The sequence below is a fragment of the Engraulis encrasicolus genome, chromosome 13 (genome assembly GCF_034702125.1).
Source record: "Engraulis encrasicolus isolate BLACKSEA-1 chromosome 13, IST_EnEncr_1.0, whole genome shotgun sequence".
NCBI classification, from domain to species: domain Eukaryota; kingdom Metazoa; phylum Chordata; class Actinopteri; order Clupeiformes; family Engraulidae; genus Engraulis; species Engraulis encrasicolus.
Window position 1 is genome coordinate 18,856,939 of NC_085869.1, and position 26,899 is coordinate 18,883,837.

General features: G+C 41.7%; 4 protein-coding genes across 4 annotated transcripts; 3 read left to right on the forward strand and 1 right to left on the reverse strand.

Annotated features, from left to right (window-relative positions):
- The first annotated feature begins 31 nt into the window (after positions 1 to 31).
- LOC134461595 (protein FAM237A-like) lies at positions 32 to 963 on the forward strand. Its single transcript, XM_063214487.1, has 2 exons — positions 32 to 560; positions 760 to 963. Exons 1-2 carry the CDS (start codon positions 173 to 175, stop codon positions 906 to 908), a joined length of 537 nt encoding a protein of 178 aa, XP_063070557.1. The 5' UTR covers positions 32 to 172; the 3' UTR covers positions 909 to 963.
- Positions 964 to 1,181: 218 nt separating this feature from the next.
- On the forward strand, positions 1,182 to 11,690 carry casp10 (caspase 10, apoptosis-related cysteine peptidase). Its single transcript, XM_063213359.1, has 11 exons — positions 1,182 to 1,301; positions 2,320 to 2,606; positions 2,795 to 2,900; positions 4,523 to 4,658; positions 5,076 to 5,173; positions 6,631 to 6,664; positions 6,754 to 6,843; positions 6,953 to 7,047; positions 7,210 to 7,330; positions 10,683 to 11,196; positions 11,432 to 11,690. The coding sequence occupies exons 2-11, from the start codon at positions 2,329 to 2,331 to the stop codon at positions 11,613 to 11,615; spliced, it is 1,656 nt and encodes a 551-aa protein (XP_063069429.1). The 5' UTR covers positions 1,182 to 1,301; positions 2,320 to 2,328; the 3' UTR covers positions 11,616 to 11,690.
- Positions 11,691 to 11,970: 280 nt separating this feature from the next.
- On the reverse strand, positions 11,971 to 16,204 carry LOC134460804 (flagellum-associated coiled-coil domain-containing protein 1-like). Its single transcript, XM_063213361.1, has 9 exons — positions 16,101 to 16,204; positions 15,599 to 15,692; positions 15,385 to 15,446; positions 14,795 to 14,892; positions 13,726 to 13,778; positions 13,196 to 13,292; positions 12,748 to 12,851; positions 12,572 to 12,661; positions 11,971 to 12,250 (listed from the first exon to the last, which is right to left on the reverse strand). Coding segments are annotated over exons 1-9 (654 nt in total). The 5' UTR covers positions 16,103 to 16,204; the 3' UTR covers positions 11,971 to 12,196.
- Positions 16,205 to 16,286: 82 nt separating this feature from the next.
- On the forward strand, positions 16,287 to 26,470 carry prkra (protein kinase, interferon-inducible double stranded RNA dependent activator). The gene is made up of 8 exons (XM_063213360.1): positions 16,287 to 16,522; positions 18,370 to 18,542; positions 19,569 to 19,650; positions 21,444 to 21,519; positions 24,394 to 24,511; positions 25,120 to 25,214; positions 25,310 to 25,472; positions 25,567 to 26,470. The coding sequence occupies exons 1-8, from the start codon at positions 16,500 to 16,502 to the stop codon at positions 25,722 to 25,724; spliced, it is 888 nt and encodes a 295-aa protein (XP_063069430.1). The 5' UTR covers positions 16,287 to 16,499; the 3' UTR covers positions 25,725 to 26,470.
- Positions 26,471 to 26,899: the final 429 nt, after the last annotated feature.

The following is a 26,899-nucleotide window of genomic DNA, read 5'->3' on the forward strand; positions in this document are numbered from 1 at the left end:
GTATAATACATTATTTTAATTTCCAGCTCAATTAGCTTGATCCAATGAGATGTTCTGACTTATCTCTCAGCTCTCTATAGCTTAGTTCTACAGTGTCTTTGATCGACTGCAACGGATCAGCTTGTGTTAATTCACAATTCATTAAGTTTTTTCTCCTGTATTGCCATTGTAGATGGGCAATTTGTCGTTATTTGTGCGCCTGGTCATCGCTCTGCTGGTTTGTTGTGCCTTCCCATCACGTCTGCGCGCGCAAAGGCCGGGCCAGGTCGACCCCTTGACCCTGAATACGGCCGACCCTCAGTGCTGGGAGTCATCCTCGGTCCTGCTCTTGGAGATGCGCACTCCGCGCATAGCAGATACCGTCCCTGCTTTCTGGGACCTCATGGTGGTCTTGAAGTCATCCGATGATCAGAGACACGCAACACTGTTTTGGGACCTCGCACAGACATTTTGGGACATTTATGTGGATTGTGTGTTGTCCAGGACGCACGGACTTGGTCGCCGCCAGTTGCCCCGTGTCCATCAGCGCATCACCACCCAGGGCTCTCTGTTCACTGACCGTATGTAGTATTCCATGTTTCATCTATGTACTTGTCTTCTGGTAATGTGAGGCATGCAGAGTAATGAGTTTTCTTTTACAACATTATAGTAAGTAATACTGTATCAGGACAGGAAAGAAATGTTACTACTTACTGCGTGCGCACGGAAATCGCTTGTTTCTTCTTCGTCGTGGTGATACAGCTATGCTTTTCTCCGCAGAGTCCGTTATCCAAGATCAGCAATCCAACTTCTCCAGACTACGAAGGTTTAGCCAAGGCTGGGTCAGGATCAAAATACAAGGAGTTCAGGACCGTGCATCAAGCAACCTCGACACGAGCCATAAGAAGATATCACCACTTTGTTTTTGATACTTGGTTTACTTGCCTTAATATCTTATTCCCTTGAACTTGACTAATTGTTGGATTATTGTGGATGTTTTGTGGGCTATTCGATATTTGTAAATAATTTATCATTAAGTAGTCTTTGTGGGTCACGGTTGAATAAAAATATTTTTCATACTTCTGGTAAGGGTTGCATCATTCTTTGTCTTTCCCTTGCTGATGTGCATATCAACATGCGTAAAAACTTTTTTGAAGAGGGTGTGTAAGGTGGGAGTGACCTGCTACGTAGTGCTTCGGCTTCCGTATTTTTCCTTCCTTTTCGTTTCGGAGGCAGCTGTTACGCATGCCATGAAACACTACCAAATATTAATCAATGATCCTAATGAAGAATTATTTAGTGACATTTAATAAAACCACAAGGTAAGTTATACCATTGCCGCCTTTTCATCCGCAAACTCGTTTCGATCAGGTGACCGCGTGGGTTGCAGGTGTAGTGTAGGCAGCGTAGTAGGACTACGTGCAGAGAAATTGATCTAAATGTCTATGAACAAATGAATGAAAACCTTCCAAGACTGCCATTACCCTTAAATTATACAGGATATTGTTCATATAAGCCGTTATGTGTAGACTAATGTACAGTCTACGTTGTGCGTTGGACGAAATTGAAAGTGAAAGTTCAGTTACTTTTTGGAGGATGCCATGGCAGTTCCAAATATTCAGCAGAAACAGTGGGTCTTGAAAGTGGAAGTGTGCTGAGTTCTTGACATCATATTTTCCTCCAGCTGGATGCATCCAATCTATAACAACAACAACAACAATAATAATATAGTTTTTGTTTTAGTTGTTATTGTTGTGAGGAGGTAGCCTGGGTGATTATCATCAACTTTCAAATCTCTTCGAGCTGGTCTAACTAAGAGCATAACAATTTACATTTCTTAAACTGTATGGTTGACCCGCCTCCCTTAGTTTGCTACTGGTTGTTTGCTTCCCGAATAAGTGAGAGGGGTTCCCGATTTTTCTGGAGCTCAGAAACCATATGTGTATTGCTCCTGGCCTGACTAGAAGGGCGCGGCCTGGCTAGTGAGAAGGTGTTGTGATTAGTCTTGTTCACAGACCTCTGTGGTCTACTGCTTATCAGGTTTACTGATCACGAACAGTGCATGATCTGATTGTTGTTCACAACTGAATAATAAATAATTTAGTAAAACAAAAAACAATCAATAATTTAGTAAAAAAAATAAAGTTTTTTTTCAATATGTAAACAATAGGACAATATAAGGAAAACCAAAATATAAATCTCTCTACTGGTTGAAAAAGTGTAGGCCTACACCTTTGAACAGCACAATTATTTGTCTATAGGACCTGAGTTTTCCATCTCCTTTCTTTTGTACATGTTTTGGTTATACGTTGTCATTCATTGCTTTCTTATTCCGGATAGGCCTACCTGATGGAGTTCCAGACACTTCTTTTAAATTTGGAGCGGTCGCTTAGTGACTCTGACTTCCAGGCCCTGAAGTTTCTGTGTGTGGATCTAGTTGAGCGGGACTTGAGTGGCCATGACCGTGGTGCAGAACTCTTCACCTTGCTAATGGACCAGGATCACTTAACAGATGAAAAACGCTCCCTGCTCACAGAACTGTTACAATCTTGCCATCGACAAGACTTGATAAAAAAGCTGGAGCTTCCAGCTATGCTGCCTGGCGAGTTTTACATCTCAGAGTACAGGTGATTTCAATTTGGTACTGTAGCTTCTTACTCATGCATGATGATACCAGGGATGAATAGTGCCCATCTGAACACTCTAATTCCTGTTCATCATTTACTATAGCCACTGTACAGGTATGAATGTTTATATTATTAGTAGTAATGACAAGGTTATTATTAATATCAGTTATGCATTTTCTGGCCTTTAGAAAACTCCTCTTTGGCCTCTCTGAGAACATCACAGAGAAAGAGCTCGGAAGCATGAAGTTTTTGCTCATGAAATCTCTGCCCCGCAAGAAACTGCAAGACGACATGGTAAGACTTTCATCATAATTCAAAGTCATCATTATCAGGGCCGGATTAAGATGGCCCAGGGCCCCTAGGCTACAGGTTACTGGGTGGCCCCATGGAAAGGCAAATTCTGCGACAAATTTACATAGACGGTGTCATAACACTGTCTCTCAACACGAGAGACGATTTTTTTTGGTCAATATTGCATCTTGTCACAATTCTGCAATTTTTCACTTTTGGCCAATCAGGCAGCTGGGCTGAGCTAGGCTGCAGCCATATCTAGCCTGTGCGTTAATCCGGCCCTGATCATTATGGTTGGCGTCATGTGTGAGATATGTATGCAATGTATGTTTGTATGTAAAGTGGGCAGCCATGGCCTAGTCGTTACAGAGTTGGTCTTTCAATCAAGGGGTTGCCGGTTCAAATCCCCCCCTGACTTCTCCCTACATCTCCATCCATGGCTGAAGTGCCCTTGAGCAAGGCATCTAACCCCACATTGCTTCAGGGACTGTAACCAATACCCTGTAAGTTGCTTTGAATAAAATGAAAGCGTCAGCTAAGTTGCGATGTAATGTAATGTAATATGTGTAGCACCATCTACGACAGCTCCCCTAGGATTTGTTTCACAGATCATTATGTAAACAGCCATTGCTCTGCTTTTACAAATGTTGACCCTAACACAATCACTGCAATACTGATATGAACCCAATCATTACTTTGAGAACCAGGCATGATCTACACTGGTTATGATCCAATCCACTGTGCTATCTACGTATGTCCAATAAGAATAAAGTGCATCATGGAATCATTCGACTATCACCCATCATTATTAACCCATTTGCAAGGAGCCTATGTTATAACCTTACTATCGCCAAAATTCCAACGGCCAAATCTTAATCTCAGTCTTAATCTTAATCTGGCTCTTGGCGATGTAATAGCAATGTTGTTATGATGTAGTTGAATCTTTTCAGCAATGAGTGAACAAGCCCGACAGCTGCACAAAGAGGCTACTACCAATGTCAATGACAGGCTCAATAGGGTAGGCTATTAGTGCAGATGGGGTCGCTGGCGGGCCTATTCATATTTGCTGAAAATGCTCAACTACATCGTAACAACATTGCTATGACAATGCAAAGAGTCTTAAGAAAAAGATGAAGACACAGCCATTACAATTGTGGTGACAGTATGGTTATAACATGGGCTCTGCGCTAAGGGGCTACAGGGGCACGCTATGCGGACTAAATTAAACCGAAGGATTCCTAAGGTGAAACAGAGCAAAACACTTGGCCTTACACATTTTCTTACATTACTGCAAGCAATATTGTTTGTGTGTGTGCAAGCTGTAGCTCAGTGTGTTTTGCTGTCCACTTATTTGTTAGAAAGTGGCAATTAACCCCTTAGCGCAGAGCCTATGTTATAACCTTACTATCAGAAAAAATGTAATGGCTATGTCTTAATCTGTTAATTTAGGCTCTTGCTACTGTCATAGCAACGTTGTTATGATGTAGATGAATATTTTCAGCAACTAGTGAATAGGCCCGCCGTCGAGGCTACTGCTTGTCTGGTATTTGAATGTAGTATTCTATGTGATAATACTGAATGAAAAGGTTTGACATGCCATGCTGGTCTTCTTGTTGCTTGTTCAGACTACTCTTCAGCTTCTTTTGGAGATGGAGAAAGAGGACAAACTAAGCTGTGAAAACCTGGACACGTTGAGAGACATGCTGAAATCCATTTGCCCTTGCTTAGTGAAACGAATCGACAATTTCAAGAGTGACACAAGTAAGTTTGAAGTATTAGCTATTCTATGGAATTATTTTAATGCCAATAAGGGGCAGATGTGCAGCCTAGGACCTTATTCAAGTTCTTTTGTTTCAGACATGTAAAAGTTTATCTTTTACCTGACATGTTTCGACAGTGGTCACGTGATCCTCTGATGAAGACGGAAGTTTCACCGTCGAAACATGTCAGGTAAAAGGTAACAAACTTTTACACGTCTGAAACAAAAGAACTTGAATAGTTAATATAACCTCAAGACATAATGAACGTCATACATCTAGTAAGTATGAAAAAGATGTCAGTACAGTATGCTAGTTGAAGTTATCACTTTGCAAGTTGCTTTAGATGGTCTACTGATGCAATGTACTGTGGAAGTCGTTTCATGAATTGGTTTCAATGGAAAAATCTTCTCTGTTCAAGGTCAAAGACCTACAGGTAATCATGTATCAGGTCAACCATCAACCATCGGTCCAGTGTGTCAAGAGACTGGAGGGAAAGCGAATGGTGTGTCATACGAGGTAGAACATTACTTCTACTATACATTACTACTACTTGGTGATAGTTACCCAGGTGAAAAAGTAGTTCAAATTACTATAATAGAAACACAACTGAAGTGTACTTTGCATGTTAAAAGTGCACTCATACTTTTTGTGCTAAGAAAAAGTATGTTTGCAATATGCAAACATACAAGTACAAACACTTTAAAGTGTGTACTTAAAATTAGATGTAATGAAGTTGCTCTCAATGAAAGTACACTTGCCCAACCATACTTAAAGTGGACTTCGAAGATGTTTGGCTTAAGTGTATTTAGAGGAATACACTAATAGTGTTCTAATAGTGAACTTACTAAAAGTGTATTTTGTAATAACATAGCAATTAAACTTTTTTAAAGTGAACTATGATTATACTTCACCCAAATGTCTTTGAAGTGTGATTTTATAAAGTGTGCTTTAAAGTAAATCACTTTAACATATTGCTATCATGCACCATGAGTATACTTCGCCCAAATATCTTCAAAGTGTGCTTAGGCGAAGTGCATTTAATGATCATGAACCATCATGCATGTCCCATCATGCAATGCACTTCTTGTAGCTAAATTTCTCAAACAGAAAGCCATTTATCTCGAAGGAATATCTTTGGTTTGCATGACAATATTAGTCATTGTTATATTCTGCATTTATTGTTGGGGTTTTTAAAATGTAAAGTGGTAGACACAAAAATGACCATGTTCTCACCGTCATGACGATGGTCGCGTAAATGACCTGGTATATATTGGCTCACACTTTCTGTTAATCTATAGTGTTAGGTGAGAAAGAAGTAGGTGACAAAACAAAGGATGGTGGTTGATGGTAAGTGTCTATGCACAGGAAGGAGTAACAGTGATCTCTGTATCTGAAAACTCTGTTGAACTGTACTGACTGTAAGTGTCAGTTGCACTACGCATGCATGTCACTAATGTGTCCTGTGGCTTTGTTCAATGTACAACTGAGACACATTGTGGACTATAGTATTGCATTTATGTTACTTTATGTACTTGGGAGTATACTGTAATGTACTTAATATGATATACTTTTTACAGACTTAAAATGTTTCAATATAGTCCAAAGAAGCATGAAATTAATATACTTTTATTGAACTTCAAGTTACAATAAAATGTCATGGAAGTGTACTCCTCACACATTTACACGTATGCCATAGGAATGCATGAAAAGCGTGTTTGGAGCGTAATTTCAAAAATAGGCTTGAAGTGCACTTAAAACTGTCCAAAAGCGGTGCCAATTTAGCATACCCAGTGTGCTGCAAGTGTGCTGAAGTACTGTGTTGGTAGTGCTCCAGCACACTGATGAAGCGCACCTTACATCGCCGAAAATAGTACACTTTGTGCTAAGTATAGTCATCAAAAGTACACTTTAAGTATATGTGTTTTTCACCTGGGCTATCAAGCTAACAAATACCTTGTCATTGTTGTCTTTAGGTGTCTAGTACTGAACATCCTGCTGAACTGTCAGGTTGGTTTTATTTTAGTGTTGTTTACACAACTTTTGTTCTCCCTGTCATGATTTCTGTCTGTCTAAGTGAGTGACTTCCATTCTTTCAGAGACGTCCATCTCAGAGTCCCACCACAGTGTCCCCACAAGTGACCTAGAAAATATGAGTATTCAAAGCAGCCTGGTTGACGATGATGACGGTAATAGCATTTAATTGTGTAAATGTTTATGGCTCTCATGACCTGCTGTAGCACAGTAATACAGTTTAAACACTTTATATTTTTCTCTACCTGGACATCTTCACTTCAGTACGGAGCCACAACTTGGACTACTCGTCGTTGCCTGGAGCCAGTAATCTGAAAGATGAGCAGTCACCTCTCAGTTCGTCACCACTTGCTGAAATGGTGAGGCGTTATGTGCTATGAGGTGAACTGAAATCACATTGTTGGAATTATTTATGTTGTCAGTCCCACAATTGTGTGTGTGTGTGTGTGTGTGTGTGTGTGTGTGTGTGTGTGTGTGTGTGTGTGTGTGTGTGTGTGTGTGTGTGTGCGTGTGTGTTTCAGGACCTGCCAAAATATGACATGAAGGGAGACAAGAGAGGCGTGTGTTTGATCATCAACAATCACAACTTTTCACGGTCTGTGAAGAAGCTAGGCAACCGAGATGGAACAGAATGTGATGAACGTAAGTGAAAATGCCGAAAATAAATAAAACCAAAGATAAAGTGAGATGACAAACGTTTCGGGTCTAGCCCATTGTCAGTGCTCCAAAATGTTGGGAACACTGACAATGGCCTAGACCCGAAACGTTTGTTACCCCTCTTTATCTTTGGCTTTCTTTATTAACTCACACTCATGAAATGCCTCTGTATTGTTGAAAGCTACAATCAAACAGATCACTCTTTCTTTCAGTGACCTGCCACTAACAGAACTGGTGCCTTATTGTCTTTGACACACCTCATCGAGACATTGGAAATGCTCAAAACTCATTGGTCCGTTATCTCGACTAAATTTGAAATGTTTTAGACAGTGCCTGGGCAGAATAATTTGAGAATCGACACTTGTATGCATTGTATGATAGTATGGGTGTGCCCAGACCAATAGATTTGTAAAAGCCAGTAGACAGTAATAGCCTATTTTATACTACACAAGTCTTAACCTGATTTACATCATCTGGCTGCGTTCAGCAACTACACATGGGGGTGTTCCCTTCCCTCCCACAACTGGAACGGCATACCAGAGGGCAAGAGTCAGGTAACACAAGTCTATCTCAATGAAAGAAACTTATCTCCTCAGTTTAGAAGGAGGAAAACTTTCGTTGAGAGAGAGAGAGAGAGAGAGAGATGCTTCCTATAAAGGTAGCTTCTCTCAATAGTTGAATCCATAAAAACAAAGTATGCCTCCTCATATACATGGGTTCTAGATTTTTGTTTTCTCCTAACTGCGCGAAACTAGCTGCGCACAACTCAACCTCTGATTGTTGGAAACCACTGTTGGTCAAAAAATTAGCTCAGGTGATTGGCTGCCAGTGTCTTGCCCCTCCTCACAACACCATGTTTACAAACAAAAAAACCCATCTATACTTCCATGAACATACAGAAACTGGCTGTGGTTGTACACACTAACTAACGCTGTGAATTATAATGAAACTGCATGTCATACTGGCGTTGCCTGTGATGCAACATTGAATTTTAGTGTGTCTATTCACAGTTCCCCCTGGTTGAGCAAACCCTGGAGCCAATGCAAAGCAAATGCTCTGTACAGTATGAATCAACTACTGATTGGTTGTTGCTCTTTCCAGTAGTAAAAAAAAGAGGCGTCTGAAAGATTTATGTTCATCCTGCTTCCGAGAACGTCCTCTCTATAGGTGGTTTACCTGCCCAAACTCAGTCTCTTACAGGGCTGGTCTGGGGGAGACATAGGGATCCCTCATTATAAAAAGGCGCAGAACTGACTCACCAGTGGGCTCCGCACCCTCGTGGACCCCTATTTTCAGAAAAAAGAAAAAAAAAAAAAATATATATATATATATATTTTTTTTACTTTTCTGAAAATAGGGGCCCACGAGGGTGCAGGGCCCACTGGGAAATGGCAGCTATGCCAGATGGCCAGTCCAGCCCTGGTCTGTTATCTAGGTGTGACAGCCAGGCTATTGCATCGTATTGCATCGTATTGTGACGTGTACATTTTGCTGTCACAGGCTCTTAAAATTGAGTAAATTCATGCTTTCAAAATTGTCAATGTTTTATGTCTATGGTGTGACTGTCACAAGCCTGGTTCTCCATATTAAAACATTTAAAAAAAAATAATCAAAGCTCAGTCATTTGTCTAAATAACCCTGGCATGTTTTTCAAGGTGTCTATTTTAGCAAGTGGCAATGCTTAATTTTTTTCCTGTTTTTCTGAGACCGTGTGGACTCATTTAACTTTGTCACAGAAAACAATATCCTGTGGTGTGACATCACATTTTTGGATAATTCTGTGGATAATTATCTATTGCTGAAGCTCCAGCTGTACTTAAATTGTGACTTTAGACCTTTAAGAAGCCAATGGCAAGGATGGATTTTAGTTTTTTTCTCTCAGAGTTCTTCAATCACTCAATTACGTTTTGCTACCACAAGATGTATTAGTTTTGTAGTCCTTTGGTGTGACAGCCATCAAATGCATTTTGACAATACTGTATATTTTTTTTTACTTTTTTTCTTATGTTGATGTATGCAAATGCATCTTACTAAAGGTGAAATTTTATTTCAGTCGGCAACGACATGGCTTTAAATTAACTCAAAAGCTCAAAAGTCCTATGGTGTGATGGTAAAAGTCCTATGGTGTGACACTTTGGAGTATCACACCAAAGGACAAACAGGTCACACCAATGGACTAGATATCTGAGAAATAGCTTTTAAATCAACTGGTAGTACATTTTTTGTTTGTTTTGTTGTTTGACTAGATACATATTGTGTATTCAAATTCCTTATTCCTTTATTGGCCATTGGAATTTATACTTTGATGCATTGTTGATGAATATTTGCTGTTGATTTTAGATACTGTCAAATGATATAAAATGTCATTAATGGTGCTTTGAAACCATAAAATATAACGGTAACAGTGAAGGAAAGATCAGTGAGAGAGTATAGAGGAGTATAGATAAATAAAGCATGCTGTGGAGAGCTCAATATACAGCATAAATGTGCTGTCCAGCTTGAGATACCAAACAGGCACTGGCCACTACACACTACAGGTTCAATGGTGTGACAGTCTTATGAGCTCTGCAGGTTACATTTAATGACCGCATGGCTGTCATTAAGTGTTACGATAGGCTGATAATCGACGATTCAAAGACTTATAAGTGTTAAGTGTAGGTCCATATTGACTACAACATTACATTATGATCAAAAGACAAAATAATCATGTTGATATATTTGTTTCTGGCTCAGTTTTGCATTTCTGTCCTTTAGCGTGACATAAATGTCCTACGGTGTGACATGTTTTAAACGCTCAAATATTTGTTTGAGCTAAACAATATGTTTGATAAACACTGAATATTGCATTAGGGAAAAACAAATTATCGTCCCTGAAAAGTTAGTATAAATTCGGACAATTTTGAGCATTTAAAAGAAACATATCCCTGTTTTTCCTCGAAGGTTTCTAATAATCTCACCTCTAATGGGAAAAAAAATACTTAAATGGTAATTTCTCATTAAATTAAGACTTTAAAAAATTGCAATAAATATGAAGAGTGTAACAATGTTCATAAAACTCCATCAAGCCATTTCTACATTACTTAATATATATATTTCTTAACGTCACACCAAAGGACATATTTTCAGCAAATGGCTTTATCAACGTAAATAAATAATCAATTAATAGACCAACATTGTGACCACTTGGATTTTTTTAAAGATTAATTGCTGCACTACGTAGACATATACTTTTTTCCCTCATAAACAATGTTTTGTGAAAAAAAATGTTTTTTGCTGCCTATCTGTCATCTACCCATACTATAAAAATAAATGTTTTGTGTATGCATCACTGTCTCAGGTGTATTAAAGGACGTATTCACATGGCTGAAGTTTGATGTGGCGATCAAGCGGGATTGCAGCAAGCAGGAAATGCTGAAGGTCCTGAAAGACCTGAGCCAGAGGGACCACTCCGCGGCCGACTGCCTGGTGTGCTGTGTCCTGAGCCACGGCCTGGAGGGCACCGTGTACGGGGTGGACGGGCTGGAGGTCCGGGTGCAGCAGCTCACAGAGCCCTTCGCAGGCAACGGCTGCGCGTCCTTGGTGGGCAAACCTAAACTCTTCTTCATCCAGGCGTGCCAAGGCACCAAGGAGCAGCAGACGGTGCCGATACAGTCCGACGGTCCCGTCGCCTGGTCGACCTCTGTGGATGCAGCGGTGCCTGATCAGCGGTCGTTCGCGCCCTCCATTCCGGACGGCGCAGATTTCCTGCTGGGCATGGCCACCATACCTGAACACGCCTCCTTCAGGGATACGAAAGATGGCACCTGGTTCATTCAGTCACTGTGCGAGACACTGCGGACTCTGGTGCCCAAGTAAGTATGCCATGGTCTGTTTGTGTACTACTATATTTGAATTCAATAGAATAATGCTGAATTTATCAGTTAAAGATACACACTGTTTGTCTACTGACATCACTAAACATCATAGAATTTCTACGTTGTGTCAGTTAAGTGGAAACTAACCCAAGACTATTGACTCAGGTTCATAATATGTAGACTTCATTGATTCAGGTTCATAATAGACTTTCTCCATTGTCTCTTTTCGTAGGGGGATCGACTTGTTGTCCATCATGACAGAAGTGAACAATGACGTTAGCAGGAAAGCATATGATCACAGGAAGCAAATGCCACAACCAGTGTACTCTCTACGGAAGAGAGTGGTTTTCCCCATCCCCAGCAAACCAGCACCTAAAAGTGTCAAGCACAAAACGTTTTTTGCTAAAATGTTTTGATTTTTGCAAGTGGACATCATGTGTTGGATTGTACAAATGTACTTTTTAATATTTTTTTTAAAAAAAATTAGTTTTTGTAATCTCATAAAGACATAAAAAAGGACCAAAAATGTGTTGTGGTCAAATGTGTGGGATCGAGCGTGCCTGGGACATTTGAATGCTATTTCCTGGCTGGATGTGTGCTGCTTGTGTCTGCTACAGTGCTGTCAAATTCATTTTGTTGCAGCTCCCTCTGCTGGTTTTACGAATGTATTTTGAAAATGCCAGAGCTGATAAGATCACTGATGATACTACAACCACTACAGCTACCACTACCACAACTTGTACTACTATTACTACTACAAATACATTCAAATGCCGGCATCCGTTGTAGTTTATTCAGAGAGGGGAAAGATGAATTTTCCAGTCAGCAGAGGGAATGAACAGGAGGGATGTTGTAATATTTGTGTGTAAGTCCATTCTAAGACACCTGTGCACATGGATGCTGATGGCACCAGCCACTGGACAGTGTCGTCATGGAGCCAGTGTCGTCATGGAGTGGCTCAGCGTTGTGATGGTGGCCGGTCACGGTCAGTCCAGTGTCATCTGCGCTTTCGATCCTGCTTGGACGTATCATCTTCTTCAGGATCATAGCTCTGTAGTGGCAGACAATAGGAGGACCGTTCAGTATCAGTTTAGTTCAGTTTACTTAATTGGTACGCGCAGGTAAACTGGTTTTGCAGTTTGAGAGAAAGATGCATGTCCTACCGTACATATAAGCCACAGTACAAGACACATAAACCTAGAATCTAAAAACACATTTAGGCTACACAAAAATAAATGATATAGGGACAGTGCAGACATACTGTATAACATACAACATACTATATACCCACAAGAAGTGGAACTATATTCCTTGTCAGAGAAACACACAGGACAAAAGCTGATTGAATAAATGAACCGCAACCGCAGCTTACCAGTAGATCCAGTTGGAATTGTGTTGACACCAGAGCGCTGTTTGCCACGGACATGGACATGTCCTTGTTGACCAATTCCCTTTCAAGCCCCTGTGGACCACATCATATGTCACACAATCTATTGAAGTCAACAAACAGTAATGTCAGAATAATTTCAGATTGGACAGTCCCCATACCTTGATCTCGGAGTGGTACTTGCGGTGTATTTCTGCAATCTGAGCTTCAGAGGCCTTTCTTAGCTCTTCCTTTTCAGCTTCACTTTGACTCAACTGTTTCTTCACTAGAAAAGGAGAACACAATAATTATGTTTTCTGTTCGTATCAGACACAAGTGCATGGTCCATATCAGAATAAGAGTAAATCAGAAGACAGAGTTGAGAGAATAAGTACAAAAAAAACACCACACAAACAGCAGATCAGAAAGGAACAAACAGTACATGATTATTTTTCCCATGCCAGACAAATGAGTGGAGTTCAGCAGTAGTAACATTGTTAAGAAATAAGGAATGAAGAAAAAAATGCACCACCACTTTAAAACTCATATCAGCACCCTTGAATACATAGAGTAGGACAGGAGGGTGCACAACAAACCCATTATTATAGCTGAAGACCTCATAAAACTCACAATTTGCTATCTGCTCGTATAGATGTTTCTCCTGCTCCTCCCTCCAACTGTTTTCCTTCTTCAGCCAACTGCTACGCATCTCCTCAGCTATGCTGTCCTGAAACCAAGGAGGCATTTTGACTTAGAATTAGTGTGAAAGTGAAAGCCCACCTGGGAAACTCCAACTCCCATTGTCATCCCAGGTTGCCGGTTCGACTCCTGACCCGCCAGGTTGGTGGCGGGAGTAATTAACTAGTGCTCTCCCCCATCCTCCTCCATCACAGAGGTACCCTGAGCATGGTACTGTGCCGCTGCACTGCTCCCTTGTGGGCTAACCCCTTGCACGGGTGAGGCATAAATGCTATTTCGTTGTGTGCTGTGGAGTTGAAGTTACCCAGTTGGGCTTTCATTTTATTATTGTTATAACACAGGGACCAAAGCAGTCAATGCATTGGGGTGAAATGTGGCACTGATGCACAAGCTGGAGGAGAGCTTTCCCAGACACTAATACGGTTCTAACACACAATCAGCAGTTTAGTCAAAGTCCTCACCTTGTAAGTACGGAAGGAGCTCTTCAGGAAGTCATAGTCTTTGTCCAACAATGCTGAAGGATAGTAATCATAAATTGTGTTATGACAGCAATAAACAGACAGGTCCCTGCCAAAAGAAAATCCCACCATAGGCCGATTTTTGACTTTGTGAAGATGGGCCCTCCACTATCAGGTGCTCAAGCAATCATTGCGCATATAATCCTGAAATATTGTATATTCTCTGATGTATAAACTGTTCAATTTTCATTGTAAAGATTTTTGTATCTCACAAGTTTCGGCTACTTTGCCTCTGCAGTCTTAATTAGAAGAACCTCAGCCTGGCTGGGCCACATTGCAAAAAACACATACCGTACATAAACCATCACAGACGATGTCACTCCAACGTCACGTGACACCACCAGGGCCGGATTAAGCTGGCCTAAGGCCCCTAGACAACAGGTGGCTATGGGGCCCCCCTCGGAAGGAAAATTTCGCAACAAATGTACTTACATAGTGTCATAATCACAAGCTAGAAATTATGGATAACATGTCTACCAACTGTACTCAACACGACAGATGCATTTTTCTTATCTTATCACAATTCTTCTATTTTTCACTTTTGGCTAACCAGGGCCCCCCTGGCAGGTGGGGACCCCTAAACTGCTGCCATATCTAGCCTGTGCGTTAATCCAGCCTTGGACATCGCTGGTGAAGGCTGAAGAGTCATACTAAATGAAGCCAATTGGAGCCAATTTGGATTGGAGCCAATTTTGGTCCCCTAGGTAGGGGAAGTTCTTTCTCTGCATTTATCCCATTTGGACTAGTGAATCACATTGAAGTACACACACTAGTCCGGAGCAATGTGGGGGTTAGGTGCCTTGCTCAAGGGCACTTCAGCCGTGGTTCGGTCGGGCACTGAACCGGGAACCCTTGGGTTGCCAACCCAGTGCTCTAACCACTGAGCCAGACTGCCCCATACTAGCCAAAGCTGGTCAGATACAAAAAGATTTAGCCCTCTTGGTCTTGAAAACAAAACAGTTTATACACATTATCATAATGAGCCTTGTTAGTTCATATTGTCGGCTCGTACCGTAGCGCTCTGCTGCATAGTTTCTCTCCTCCTCCATGTGTTTGGAGTGAAGCTCCACCATGGTCTTGATCTCCCTGTTGTGTGCCTCAACCAACTGACTGTCAAAAAGGAGTGAAAGAGACATTTGTGCATCCATAGACTATACACTTCAATAGGTGAACTCAGTGGATGAAAAGAGCCCTGTATGGTAAATCTCAAAATAGACCTATACAGTAAGGCTAGGCTATAATATAGGAATGCTCCACTTAAAAAGTGAAAGTCAAAAATCACTATAGAAAAATACAAAGGTTACAAGTCAATCTTTTCCCTCCCATCTTTTTCGTATGGCCTCTATCCTCTTGCCGTGTCACTCTTGACTCTGAGAAAATACACTTACACACTGTCAACCAACACAGAGCAACTTTTCAGGGGATTACTCCCATCCCACATCCTGATTGCAAAAGAGAGAGTGACCATTGAGTTGTGCTTTTGCAAGATATTGAAAGAAATCTTCAATTATCAATGTCATCAAGCATTGCATTACGAGGCAACAGGCCGCAGGAAAGGACGAGAGGAATGATTGACTTTCACCCTATGGCCTATGATCTTACCTCATGTCTAGCTGGTGCATTTGCCTCACTCTTTCAGCCCGCCTGTCAGCCTCCTCCAGCAACTGTAAGATATGTCATCATGTCATGTTCATTTAGAGAACTATAAAAACAACAGATGACCAAAGTGCTCATTATATTATATTATATTATATTATATTATATTATATTATATTATATTATATTCAAAGGCGGGAGAATACAAGAGGATGCTCACTGCTTGGCAACTGTGCTGATGGGATCTACGCTCATCCCTCAGAAGAGCAGTCAACTTCCCCATCTGTTCTCGCATGTCCTGCACAATCACCTGCCTGCCATTTGAAACATGTCAAGTGTTTCAATCTTCTTACTTTAGGCTACTATACTACTAGTACTAATAGTAATCCATGTTATTTTGATCGCCTTTCAAGATACCCATGGTCATTCTACATTAAAACAGAGAAATAACAGTAGAAAAAGTAATAACCAAGCATCAATGAATGTGTACAACACAACTAAAAATAGGAGAATAATTAAAATATAAAATATAAAATAAAAATAAAAATAGTTATACAAGAATAAAGTTGAATATGTAGGCTATAAAATAAAATGAAAGTAAAGTAATAATTAAAGGAAGGCTTATTAATGCAACTCAGGCTAATGCAACACAGGCCTACAGCTTTTAATAACTTATCATGCATCATGTAGGAGGGTCATTTCTGAACAAACAAACAACTCACATTTTGGCTAGATGTTAAGTGGAGAGGACTTGAAGCGGGCGTCCGGAGCGGGCTGCACAGGACCAACACCAGTCTGCAAATGAACCGTGCAGATGACCAGGGTTCTGAAAAGACATGAAGTCACAATAGTCTTGTCTTTGCCGCAGACCAAGTTACCACTTTTGACAAATTGACAAAGGAATAGTGGGCTTTTCCTTACGTTGACCAAATAGAATAAAATTAAAAACTCACATGTAAAATGCATCTTCAACTTCAAGTCTAGCGACCAATCGCGTCTAAATTATTATTTGCTGCCATCCTTGCCACTCAATGCACAGAGGCTCCAATGGGAATGGCTAAGATGACTACTTCCTGTTTTAGTCCTGCCCAGTTTCATGGGAAAACATCGCTACCGGTCTGATGGACATCATGGCAGCTAATAAGTAAATACACGCAAAATTCAGAATTAATGTGGTCTTGATGTGTTTCCAATTGTAGCGCTAACGTAGTAGAACTGTGCTCGCGCGTGTGAATCTGTGTCCCGTAATGATGCTGACAAGCATGCCTAGGTCAGGTGGTGGACTCACGTTGGCTAACGTTAGCTTGCAGTAGTGGTGTCGCCCCCAAAATGAAAGTACCGCACATTTATATGTTCACGTTCGTTTGGTAAAATGATTTCAAGATAGATATTCCCCGAAGCACAAATGAATTTACGCATGGACTCCAGTCATGTAGGCTGGCTGTAGGCCAGGGGTCGGGAACCTTTTTGGTGGAGAGAGCCATAAACGCCCATTTTTTTAAAAATATTTTTTTGTGAGAGCCATACCATTTTCGCCATTATTTCTAATGCTAATTGTCATGCACAGAAGGGAATAAAAGTAACGCTTGCATTGGGGACAAGAAGGGAGAGCTAACGAAAGAAGAACTAAAACTACTTGTAGATGTGCTGATGTGCATTTGAGAAGCCACGCGCATGCATTACCTTAAGTTTCTATCTTTTATGCATCGGAGTTGCCAATGAGCAATGAGAATGACGGAGGTGCTTCTATTCTAGCCATCAGACAGACACAGGGAAGGTGCATGAGGAGGGAGGAGGGAGGGAGAGAGAACTTCAAGACAGGATGCTCATCTTGGTCGCGCTGACATAGTTAACATTTTACAGTTGATATGTGGCTGACATGTCTATTTTTAGTAATTCGCGAAAATGCCCTACAAAGCGCGTCCCTTACCGACATGCGTCCCCAATACAGAACGCATGATTTAACCGCCAAATAGGCTACAGGGCGATTCCGTATTTCAAGGGACGAATGGCAACCCTACGTTTGCCTTCGCATTGTGGCACCAGTTATCTCGCAATCACACTAAACTGGGAAAGACTTACGTCAGTTGATTCAGCAAAAGTTCTTCCTGTAATCGAGGGAGAAGTACAGCGCTGCATTTATATCCCTCACTTGCGTTTCCTCCACTTGATTTGCCATCATAATGGCACGGTCGTGAACAGTTTCTTTGTTTTGGATACAACCGTTAGCCAGCTGAACTTTAGGTAAAGCATTACGGATGGAATGTTATCTCACACGACACGACCCAGCGCGGGCACGGCATTGTCCAATTTAAAAAAAACGCGTTTTTCATATCTGTACAGTAGCCTTCGTCGAAGGCCTGTGCTTGGCTCAGCTGATCGGACCTGGGATGGATTAAATGCGCGATCATACTTTATATTTTGAATATTATCTTAACTTTTCGATTTCAGTAGGTCCATTTTTAATTTAGTGCCGTAACAAAATTATTCATGGCTTATTGAGTAGCCTAAACAAATGACAGGTTTGTCCGAGAGCCACATGCAGTTCCCAAAAGAGCCACATGTGGCTCGCGAGCCATAGGTTCCCGACCCCTGCTGTAGGCTAAAGGCGACTAGTTCTAATTTTGCTCTGAGATGGACGTCAGTCAGCGACCTGTGTTGACAAAAGATATAGATGTCTAGACTACATTGGATTTCATTAGTTGTGTACGTTTTTTCGCCACATTTCTACAAAAACGGTGACAAGTGGGATTTACGCAGTTCCCCGTCATCAAATGGAATGGGCATGTCTGATTAAGCTTACTCAACTGGGACTGGCTTTTATTTGTCCCAGTAGCCTATTGGCCAGGCCATTCAACATAACACTTTAAAAGGGTTACTTTTTCACAAACTGATTTAACAAAGCACACACTCCATCGCAGAGTGAGAGTCAACTGCTTGCCTATGTTTTGCCAAAATGACATGACTTGACACACATTTTTTGTATTCCAGTGTTGCAGAACAACCACAGTTGGCAGGTCACGAGAAAACACCCATACAGGTTCTACACGAATATGGCACAAAAGTGGACATCCTCCCAATCTACAACATGGAGAGAGAAGAGGGTGCACCACACCAACCAAACTTTGTCTTTACCGTTACCATGGGTGAAATAACCTGCAGAGGTCAGTTAATCTCTTGCTTTCACTTACCCGCAACAAACAAATAAACAACAACAATTCAGTGAAATAAGTTAACTAGCAATACAATTCCATAGCCTATCATGTGAGTTTTGAGCTTTGCTTTAAAGGTGAAAAGTGAGGTGCATTGACATGAGTTTAAGTGGGAGAGTATTCCAAAGTTTGGTGCGTGCCACACTAAATGCGGCATCACCCATGTGTGCAAATGTGTGGAGGGGGTGGCAATGAGGAATGAATCGGTGGAGTTTAACAAACGTGACACAGACCCTGTTATACATTAGCTGTTATGGCAATGACCAAGTCGTAATGTATTACTGAAGGTCCTATGTCATATTGAGTAGGTGTAGTGATATGCTGGTTAAGTTTTTTCAGTGACTATTACAACGCCAGTGGAACGCAGTGCGTTAAGGGGCTACAGAGCAGGTAGTATTGGGTGAGGAAACTTGTGAGGTAGGTTGGTGCTAAGTTGTTTAGAGCCTTGTAGACTAAAATGAGGATTTTGAACGGGATCTGTGATTGAACAGGAAGCCAGTATAGCTAAGGATGGATGTGATGTGATGTGAGTGGTGTGGTGTTTGTGAGTAGTCTTGCTGCAGAGTTGTTGATATTGCAATCAGTTTATTAAATTTGATAGGAGACCATTGTGTAGCTGCGGTCAAGTGTGGAGGTTATGATGAAGGCGTGAATGAGGGTAGAAGTGGGGCTGAGTGACGGTTTGTAGGTGAAAAAAGTTGTGCCCTGGGTTTTGTGGGACTCGAAATGTATTGAAGAGTCCATAATGACACCTCCGTTTTTTTCCATCAGAGGAAGTGGTAATAAAATTCATTGTTTCATTGAATGCCTCTTTTTACTTTGATAATGTAGCATAATTCGGCCTAGTTATGGTTCTCTGCCATGAATCGGGTAATTATTTGGGGGTGGTACGCAATGTTAGTTTGGATATATAGCGTAGGTTCAGATGACAGGCTTGCTGGTTGGTTCATTTTTTTGTCTCCTTTTCTTATCCCCAAGGTCAAGGGTTGACTAAGAAAGCTGCCAAACACCAAGCTGCAGAGGCTGCCCTGAGGCTGCTGGAGAGGGAGCCAGGAGTGCTGTAAGATGCCCAGCAATACTAACATCACATATACACACACACAATCAGGGGGGTATACTATAGGCTCATTTCCACTGCCGGTTTTCTGGTAGGCCTACAGCTCGACCAGGGACGGATCTAGTCATTTTGGGGCCCTAGGCGAAATAAAAACATGTAGCCCTCAAAGGTCACCATATAGACATACAATTTTGTGTTTTGGTGCTATTTTAATGTTTTGTCTCACATATATATTTGATTACTTTACATAAGTCTCAAATTTAAGATCAAGCCAACTTTCTTGTGTGTTTACCGCACCTGGTGTGACAGCTGGGGCCCCTATGGAGGACAAATGTGGCCGGGGCCCTAGGCAATTGCCTAGTTTTGCCTAATGGAAAGTCCGCCTCTGAGCTCGACACAGTGCTGTGTCGTGCCCAATCAAAAAGCAAGAAGTCGTGGCCGAGTTGAGCTGTGTCGAACTGGTGGTGGAAAAGAGTCTTAGGAAGCTGGGTCAGTAGTAAACCAGGCTTAGTTAACCTACTGGAAGTGGTAAACCTGTTAATAGATGTACCTGCAACCACCATTTAGTTAAGAAAAGTAGGACTCCAGGGGCCTCATTTATCATCAGTTCGTAGAATGTCTTCTAAATTGTGTCTTACGAGTGAAATTTAGAATGTTCGCAAGTACAGAAAAATCGGGATTTATCAAATGTGCGTTGGCTGCTCCTACACACACGTCTGCATGATAAATCCCACACCTTCCAAATCACTGTGCATGCGCGCATTCGGGGTAATTTGCATCCCGAAACGCCTCCAAGTAACCATATATGGTATTTAAATATATTCAAATACCATGTTAATTCGAAGACGCCACCCTGTTTGGACACACATGATCACACGCGGACACACGCGCCAGTCGAAGCGCTGGCGGGAAGTGCGGAGATAGAAACATTTCCGCGGCAGAAGTGGAGGTGCTTTCGACAGGAGGAGGACAGTGTTTCAAAATAAGTAAAAAAAGAAGGAGACACACATGGACGAAAACACTGTAAAATAGCACACTGTCATACTCCATTGTCATTCAAAGCAAACTGTACCTTGCACGGTCAATATTATTTGCAATTCCATGTTTCTTCCACTCGCACGCATGGTCTGAGGTGTGCATAGATTTAGGCACATTTCTACGTTCAAGTACATGTTCATAAATCCCACACTTTGCTCAGTAATGATCGCATGCACGCTTTACGCACAGATCTGTTCCTAAGAACGCTTGATAAATGAGGCCCAAGGCTCTCTTATAGATGATTTACCCCACCTCTACCTACCACAAGGTTAACTTAACCTGGATTACTACTGAACAAGCTTCTTAGCATACCCCCCAGGGCTTGACATTGGCACCTGCCAACCGGCCAAATGCTGGTAAATCTTGGCTGTGGCCACTGGCCAATGATGATTTCACTTTGGCAGGGAGCTTACTCTTGCCTAGGGTATGCTGTTTCAGAGTAGTCTGCATTCTGTTGTTTGCCCCATGCACAACAATTCAGTTCCATTGTGTACATCAGTTGTTAGTTACCGGTACTCGGTTTCTAATATTTGTCCGATTTATTTTCATGCAGGATGCAATGTTCATAGGACTGATCTTCTTGCTTTTAGCACGTAATCTTCTAGGTTAATCCATTTGAGTTTAAGCCCATTTTGGGAAAGGATGCCCTCTGCCTATTAAAACCGAAATATCTCAGCCTCAGAAGCACATAAAACATGAAATAAGCCTGGCTAGATGAAACTCACTCACACATGTCATGTACTGTGTCTCCTTTGTAGTCCTGTGCCTAAACATTCAGAAAATAATGGATTTGGTGAAGGCAACGAGCAGCCGAACCCAGTCGGAGTGCTGCAGGTATGTGATCTTGAGTTTTCCTCATCTCACCCCTCTTTTCTATGCAGTTCATTTCAGGGTTCTAAATGAACACCAGCCAACTGGCCAAAAGCTGGTGAAATTTCAGTTTGTCTGGTAGAAAAGACCGACCCAACTTATTAGCCACTTTGACACATTTGTTAGTGCATGTTTGGCTTGTGAGATTTAACATCCACTAGCCATTTTGGCTGGTGGTCAAAAAAGTTTATTTCGAGCCCTGTTATATTTCCACAATCTGGAGTTGAGTTGAAAACAAACTGACATGTGTTTGATTATCTATATTTCCCCTTCAATTCTTCTTGTTAGGGGCCAAGCAGCGAAGCTGGCGAAGGCCCCTAGTGTTTTAGTTCCCTCATTGACTCCAGTCAAAATTCTTCTCCCTCTGCAAGTCTATGGCAGCCCATAGAACCGTACATAGGAAAGTTATGAAAATTGGCACACATATTCGAGGCAGCATCAACATTACCCGCAGCGATTTATAGGTCCCCAGCCCCAACGCTCTAGCGCCACCAGCAGGTCAAAGTTGCAGGTACATTTCTGCTTGTAACTTTTGAACCGCTGGTCCAATTTTCAAAAAAATTGTATCCCTGGAATCCTTGGCCCTTGACAAATCCGAGAACTAGTGATGATATTGTACCCTGCGTGTATAGTTTTCCCGCAAATTAGAATTTTGTGAAATTCAATAAAAATGCTATTTTTCCCGCAATTTTTGACCAATTCGCCCGAAACTCGGTATATAGTATCTCTGGACTGAGTTACACATGGGGTCTCAAGGAATATTGGATATCTTTTATCGTTTAGCCGTGACAGCCAATCAAAATTGTCGTAAAAGTGGCAAAACAGGAAGTGAGGTCATATCTCAGCAACCGTTTGTCGAATTAGGCTGGGATTTTTTACACACATAGTAGTCCATCCCATGACCTACCACAAAAAAAAATCAGATCCCCAGCTCAAACTCTGTAGCGCCACCAGCAGGTCAAAATTTTAGCTACATTTTTGCCTGTAGCTTTTGAACCGTACTCCCAATTTTCAAAATATTTGTACACAGGTCATCTTCACACTATGTTGCACCCAGGTATGGATTTTCGTAACGATTGAGAAAACTATCAGCTCACAGCAGCCATTCAAAATTGTGGAAAGAATGGAGGGATTTTTCTCATGTCTCTGTCCCCTTTGCCAACGGCACCTGCGCACGTTCACTGACACCATTCTCGGCAGGGGGTCTCTGGACACACAAGAGACGAGAGCTTAGGTGTGTGCGTAGTTCTGCTATTGCTCTAGTGTCAACCAAAGCCCCACTGCCCAAGCCCTTGCACATACCCCCCCACCCCCCACACACAGACAGAGGGAGAGGGAGAGGGGGAGGGAGGGGGAGAGGGAGAGAGAGGGAAGGAGGGAAGGAGGGAGGGAGAGAGAGAGAGAGAGACCATTGTTGTTATCTCGGCTCCTCTGTCTTTCACACACACTTACACACACACACACACACACACACACACACACACACACACACACACACACACACACACACACACACACACATTACTTCTATGTACACCAATTCCTCAGAACAGTCTCAAAAGGCTGGGCAACATTGCATTGCAGCCTATAGGATTCTTATGTTTAGGATTTCAAGGACATATCTATTTTCAGTAGGCTCCTGATTCTTTTCCATAATATTGTATGTCATATAAACAATTTTACTAAATAGAATGATCACAGAGGATTATAATTGCTGTGCTAAAAGCAAGCCTCTCAAGTATAGAAATTACTTGCTGATATTTTATAGACTAATTTGAGAGGAAATGGAAATGTGTTACTCAATATAAATCAAGGGCAGCACAGGCCCTGCCGTGGCCAACCGGTAGGCGGTCGTCTATCATGCGGCTGACCCGGGTTTGATTCCCAGCCCAGGTCCTTTGCCGACCCTCCCCGTCTCTCTCCCCATTTTCCCCTCCAAGGAATGCACCCCAACATTGGCGAGATTTGGGCCAAAGGGGGCGCTGCAGTTCCTTCTGTTGCCGTGGCGACTTTGGCAAGTTTACTGCTTGGCCCCGCATTGCTGCTTGCAGCTATATTTTGTTTAAATGTTTCTGTCGTGTGGTTTTGGACACGGGTCTGTCTGACAAATTAACCTCAATCTATGCGTTCAAGCTGAGGAAAATAGCAGTCTCTGTCTTTGGGTGTGCCTCCAACAGAAGTCATCAGATGCTCCCTGAAGATGGCTTTATTTACATTATTACATTACATTACACTTAGCTGACACTTTTTTTTTTAATCCAAAGCTACTCACAGATATGACCAACTATGGGCTACAGTCCCTGGAGCAATGTTGGGTTAGATGCCTTGCTCAAGGCTACTTCAGCCGACAGAATTCCGACCCCCAAACCCTGTTTCACACGAACATCGTATCGATGGTCAATGGGCGGCTCCGACAAAATAGAACTCGTCTCTAATCGCCAGCCGACATCCGCAAATGTCCGCGGACATCGGCGCCAGTGTGCGGGGCTCTATTGAAAACAATGGAATCAAACTTGTGGAGCAGTGCTCAGCACTTTGTCGGCGCCGATGTGCGGAGGCTCTTACACCACTGCTGCCCACAGCTTCAGGCTGTAATACACCTGTGTAACCTGGACATGGTGCATTTTAGAGAAGAGAATAAGAAAGAGAGTGCAGACTGGCCAGGGCTCTAAATCAACTTTGTTTCATCACCAGCCAAAATGGCCAGTGGATCTTACTAGCCAAACACACAGTCACTAATGGGTCAAAATTTCACCAGCATTTGGCCGGTTGGCTGGTGTTAATTTAGAGCCCTGAGTCTGGCAAATTAACTGAACTGAATTGATTCCATTGGTGCAGGAGCTGGCTCTGCAGAGGTCGTGGCACTTCCCTGAGTACGTGGTGGTGAATGAGTCGGGCCCCTGTCACAACAAACACTTCTCAGTCACATGCAGGCTAGAGAACCTCGTCCAGACGGGTAAGACCTCTGCTGCTACTCTTGGGTGCATTTCTCGAAACCAACGTTGCTAACTAAGTTAGCTACTTTGCTGTTTGCAATACAATTTCCCATTGACAACTACCCAAGTTGCTAACTGGCTAACAACTGCGCTTTCAAGAAACGCACCCCTGCCCTATGACGGCAAAGTGCAGTAACTACACCGAGAATGAAACTGAGAAAAAGGCCTTCTATTCAAAGTATTCATATTCGGTTAGATATTGCAGTTACTGCAAACTTGACATAGCAATAACTCTAAAACGGGACCCATTTGGACCAAAAGACTTTGTCACAAGATAAAGGAGGGTTTATGAAGACTATTTTCAGTCTAAACTCAATTTTGGCAACACATGTAGTTACAGCTCTCTACCTTTGTAGGGCAATACTGTGGGTGAATGTTAGGATGTTAAGTGTTAATACGAAACCTTTGACATTTTTCTTTTCATGGTCAAGTGTGTAAGAAAGGACTGAAGACTGTGTTGTTCTGTTTTGCTCTTTTTGTTGGTTAGCTTATTTCATTGTTTGGGCCACGTGATGTGCAAGTTCTCTGAGGAAACAGATGTTGACTTAAATATTTGTGCATATATTAGGGGTCGGTACTTCAAAGAAACTGGCCAAAAAAGATGCAGCTGAGAAAATCCTAGAGAAACTACAGGGCCTGTCGGGCTGTGGTGAAGTTACATGGGTATGTTATGTCCTTCTTTTTCTTCCTTTCTTTGAAATATTCACTTTGAAATGTGTTTGACTTGTGCTTGACGACAGCTCCCTTTATTCCCATAGTCACCTAAACCTATAGTCTACTTGGAAAGCTTGAGGCACTCTACAAGCGAGAAGATCGCCCAGCTGCGGAGGACTCACCTCAGCATCCCCAACACAGATTACGTGGACATGATGCAGGCCATATCTCAAGACCAGGGCTTTGAGGTCATCTACCACAACATAGGTGAGTGACTGACCGCTCCCTGCTTTGGAAGGGGAATGCTGCATACAATGGTTATCTGGAAATGTCTCTGATCATCTGTGATTGTGATTGGCAGATGAGCTGACGGTGAACGGGCAGTACCAGTGTCTAGTGCAGCTGTCCACTATGCCAGTGACTGTGTGCCACGGGATGGGGGTCACCTGTAGCAACGCACAGAACGACGCAGCACACAGCGCCCTGCAGTATCTGAAGATCGTGTCCACTATGAAATGAGTTACTTTGTTCATACACCACACACATTCTAAGCTCACACCACACCAGCATTTTGCCTTATTACATCATTGTGTGTGGCTATTTTTTTTAAAAAAATAAATTGTATTTCTGGTCCAAAAGCTATATATTATGACAAAAAGTTCCCAATATAGTCCTACGCACAACTGGCATCTTAATACATAGAAAGAAATATGCATAGAAATAATGTGTTTTAAAATCGTTCACTGAGGATAATTTCTGTCTGGAGTACATCTGTACAGTACAGTAGGTGCTATATAAAGTCAGTGTTAAAAGGACATGCTGTAGACATCAACATAATCTATGCCTGCTAAGCTTGTGTTAATTATGAAACTCATAAAAGTGGCTCATCATGATCTATAGTTAAACCGTGCTCTGTTAAGTTAACAACATGCAGATTAGTCCATATGTGAAACACATTTGTCATTAACTGACCGTGCTGACTGAACTACAATATTCTGATCTGAAATATTTGTGGTTCTCACTGGAAGTTGGTTAAAAAAAGTAAATCCTTTTACAAAAAAGTGGTAATATGAAGGCACCTTTATCTCAACTTACATAGCTTTAATAAATGGGCTAGTCTATAGGTTTATTTATTGTTTGATATGTACCTTTTTATGTTCAAGTGACCTCTTTTAGTAACATTTTAACGTGTTTATGTTTGGAAGATAGAAAATTATGTGTGCACATCCTTTTTTTTAGTTGAATAAAAGTTTGGTTTCTGGACTCTGAAATTTGTATGTTGATAATATCATCTTCAATCAATTCAAACGTATAGTGTACTGTATACCACATTATTATACTCGGTCTACCTTCAATGTTCATAAAAATGAAGATGAAAACTATATTAAAGGGACACTGTGCAGGAAATGGTTAAAAAAGGTACTGCAACTATGCTGGTCATTGAAACTGTGTTGCCTATTGCCAAATTTGACAATTCCATGACAGATTACTAAGTAATAAACTAATATATTCTAGTATGGCCCAAGTACAGTCATTTTTGCAGCTAAAAATGACTATTTCTGGAAATTCACAATGGCGGACCATGGAGAAGATACCTCCAGAGATACTCTAGACAGAGATAAGTCATTTCAGTTCATTTCTGGTATCCACTTTCTGTAGGGTGAACGCCCCTTTAGGAGACCTTCGGTTAGGAG